The sequence below is a fragment of the Marmota marmota genome, unplaced genomic scaffold (genome assembly GCF_001458135.2).
Source record: "Marmota marmota marmota unplaced genomic scaffold, marMar, whole genome shotgun sequence".
NCBI lineage: Eukaryota > Metazoa > Chordata > Mammalia > Rodentia > Sciuridae > Marmota > Marmota marmota.
Window position 1 is genome coordinate 18,218,340 of NW_026000101.1, and position 4,043 is coordinate 18,222,382.

Sequence of the window (4,043 nt, forward strand, 5' to 3'; positions counted from 1 at the left end):
AAAAAAAAAAAAAAAACTCTAAGTGGTATTGTTAATTATCTACTGCAATGTAACAACCTACCCTAAAATTTAGGGGCTTAAAACAATTACCATTTTATTTGCTCACAGCTCTTTGAGTCAGATTTTTTGGGCTGGGCTTAGGTAGTTCTTCACCTTATCTCATGTGGGGTCTCTACTGTGACTGTAGTCATCTAGTGGCACCACTGGAGCTGGATAATCAAGATGGTTTCTCCTGGATATCTAGCTTTGGTGATGGCTATTGGCCGGACTTTTTCACGTAGCAGGAGAAAAATTCTAAGAGAGCAGTAAAAACTACAAGGACTCTTGATATGTGGACATGGAAGTCACACAATGTTGTTTCCATAATATTCTATTGGCCAAAACAAGTTGGCTAGCCTAGATGCAATGAAAGGACAAATAGTCTCCACCTCTTGGTGGAAGGAATTTTTTTTTTTCCTAGTCCATTTAGCCTTTTTTTTTTTTTTCAGGGCCCAGGATGGAACTCAGTGCATGTGTTCTGCCACTGAGCTAAATCCCCAATCCTCCATTTAGCCTTTTCTTTAGCTTAAGTAGTACTTCCTCCAGAGTTATTTGAGCTTCTTTGATTATATTTATTACCCTGCCCTCAACTCTGTTTCTCCTAGAGAGGAGACAAAATATAAATTCAAATGAAAACAAAAGTGTTACCAGTTACTTAATGAATTGAATACCATTTTTTAAAAAGTGCTTTTAACTTGGGGCTGGGGTTGTGGCTCAGTGGCTGAGCCCTTGCCTAGCATTTGTGAGGTACTGGGTTCCATCCTTAGCACCACATATAAATAAATAAAAAATGAAACTACATCAACAACTAAAAAGAAATATGCTTTAAATTTATTTTTTAATATTCTCATGAACTTGAATTTGATTAACAATGCTATAGAAAATTACTCAGAGCCTGACTTTAATAGTAGACTAGGATTATATTTTACTACCACATCATTTGTATTTAATCAAATATCTGTTGTTAAAGTGTTTAAACATTTTAATGTGTAACCATTTAAAATCTTGACTTGTAGTTTTAATTTCCTAGGTAGTGATTTGATTCATATTTTGTACAGATAGACATTGATGACAACCTTTTAGAATGATTTGAAATACTGAATTAGTTGATTCCGAATCAATGTTGTTTTTATTTCTGAATAACTTTTGCCAGTTCTTAATAGATACAAATGCACTTGCCTCTAAGTTGTATTAATGTAATCCTCCATGGTCTGCTATTTAATTCTTCCTTCTATTCTGAAAGAGTTCTTAGCCTTTGTTCATTAATCATGGGAAACAGTTGTGCGACATGCCTTGACATTAAGTAGAACAGTCTAAAATTAGTTCTGCTACAATCAGTGGTTGAGAACAAGGTTTCCAGTAGTTTGTGACATGTCTTAAGTAGACATCGCAAGGTTAGAAGGATCTACCAAGAAACAAGTAAGTGACTTGGGTTATGTGTATGGCCATATACTTAAATAAATAGATAATTGACGGTCTCTTTTTATTAAGTAGATGGATAAATTACGTCTATTGCTACAGAGTCTTCATATGTTATAAAAAACATCTTTACTTCTATACCATGCTGTTTAATCAATTTCAGAAGAAATATATATCTATGAAAAACTTAAGAGCCAGGCATAGTGGTACATGCCTGTAATCCCAGTGACTCAGGTGGGTGAGGCAGGAGGATTGCAAATTCAAGGTCAACCTGGGCAATTTAGTGAGAATACTATCTCAAAAAATAGAAAGGGCTGGGATGTAGCTCAGTGGTAGAATGCTTTTGTGTTCAATTCCTAGTACTGCTGAATAAATAAATGAATAAATATGTAGATAAATAAATAAAATTGAGAAAATATGACATTTTTCTTCATTTTTTTCAAGTTTTATTTTTTAAAGGAATAATTGTACTACATGTATTCTATTTTAAGTGAAAGACTTTTTTTCTTTTTCTCTTTAGAATTTAAAAAACTTCACAAAAATGGCATCCTGGTTATATGAATGTCTTTGTGAAGCTGAACTTGCACAGTATTATCCTCATTTTACTGCCCTTGGCCTTCAGAAAATAGATGAATTAGCCAAGGTCACAATGAAGGACTACTCCAAATTGGGAGTGCATGACATGAATGACCGTAAACGTCTTTTCCAGCTTATCAAAATTATTAAGATTATGCAGGAAGAAGATAAAGCAGTCAGTAGCCCAGAGCATCCTATTCAGACAAGCAGCGTGTACATCAAGCCACAGGAATTCAGATCTGGCCCTCGCAGACAACTACATTTTGATTCTCCTACTGACAACAAAAACAGAACTGCCAGCAACAATGAGTTTGAAATGTGCAATATGTCAGATTCTTCTGGAAATGAACAGAAGTCCACTTACCTAAAAGTGCTAGATCACATGCTCTCAGATGATTACCAGTACCACGCAAAAGCAAGAACTCTGAATGCCACAACTGCTGATTCCTATGTGCAAACAGAAACTAACACTTCACTCTTTTCATCAAATTTCTTTTCTCCAATACTGGGAAATTGTGATATTCCCGTTATTCAAAGAGTCTCTCATGTTTCAGGGTATAACTATGGAATCCCTCGTTCTTATATCAGGTAATAATTTGCTTTTTCCTTTCTTTTTTTTTTTAAGGGAAGGTAGCCTCAGGCAAGGGAAAGTCTCTCCTTGGCCAAAGGAAAGCAGCTACTTTTTATTTACAACAGCAGATGAATGTCACATAAAAGTGATAAGTGAACAGCTTTTGCATCAATAATAGAAATACCTGGATGTGGGGAAATTAATGAGGAATTGGAACTTTCTGGATGGGAGAAAGATATTGTTCATGTGCATCAAAGAGTTACCTCTTGCCAGTATCTGTTGTTATTCTTCTAGCAGACCTATTTTCATTATTTATTATAACATAACATGATGCGTCTAGTGCATCTATGAAAGTAAAAATAGTTAACTGGCCTTCTTCAATAGGAAAAACATTATATAACTCATAAGATTTTTTTAGGGTATCAAATTCACTTAAACCAACCAGGAAACTTATAGCTTAGTTAAAAATAAAGAACAAATAATTAAGTAGGTCTTTGGAGCAGTTAGTTCATCTGCACACATTGAAATATCCTGATTTTTTTTTTTTTTTTTTTTTTTTTTTTTTGTAGTGCTGGGTCTTGAGCCCAGGGCCTTGACCATGCTAGGAAGCACTTTTATCAATGAACTACATCCTCAGTCTGTGATCCTGATTTTGAGTGCTTTTATCCATTTTTTCCATTTCTGAAAATTTGAGTGCTTTTATCCATTTTTCCATTTCTGAAAATTTTAGTGATTACAAAGAGTAAGACACTTTTGGGGGAGATTAGTTATTAAGTCCAGATAATAATGTTATTTTCACCTAATGTTTCAAGTTAAAATACGTTCCCTAAGAGGTGAAATATTGAGAAATCCCTAATATTAAGAATGATATAGGGGCTGGAGTTGTGGCTCAGCTGTAGAGTGCGTGCCTCACATGTGTGAGGCACTGGGTTCAATTCTCAGCACTGTATATAAATAAGTGAATAAAATAAAGGTCCATCAACTCTAAAATATATTTTTTAAAAAAGAATGATATAATAGAAAATGTGTTCTTTAGAAAAATTATATTCTTGTTTTGTTTTAAAAATAATATGTGGTGAGGTGGCGCATGCCTATAATCCCAGTGGCTTGGGAGGCTGAGGCAGGAAGATCATGAGTTCAAAGCCATCCCCAGCAAAAGTGAGGCACTAACTCAGTGAGACCCTCGCTCTAAATAAAAAACAAAATAGGGCTGAGGATGTGGCTTAGTGGTCAGTTCCCTGAGTTCAATCCCTGGTACCCCTAAAAAATTTTTAAAAAAAAATGATATGTTGAATTATAGGAAAACAAAATTCATTCTTTTTTTTTTTTTTTTTAGTACCATGGGATTGAAGCGCAGGGGACCCTTTAACCTACTGAGCCCATCATCCCTCAGCCCCTTTTTTTAAAAATTAAATTTTTTTATTGAGACAAGTTTTTC

At 34.6% G+C, this 4,043-nt stretch overlaps 1 protein-coding gene across 1 annotated transcript in view; it reads left to right on the forward strand.

The window, feature by feature from the left end:
- Kif24 (kinesin family member 24) overlaps window positions 1–4,043 on the forward strand; it is a 71,663-nt gene that overhangs the window by 18,428 nt on the left and 49,192 nt on the right. The window contains exon 2 of the mRNA XM_015492432.2: window positions 1,979–2,622. Within this exon, the coding sequence (XP_015347918.1) occupies window positions 2,000–2,622 (623 nt within the window). The 5' untranslated portion in view covers window positions 1,979–1,999. The remainder of the gene's footprint in view (window positions 1–1,978; window positions 2,623–4,043) is intronic.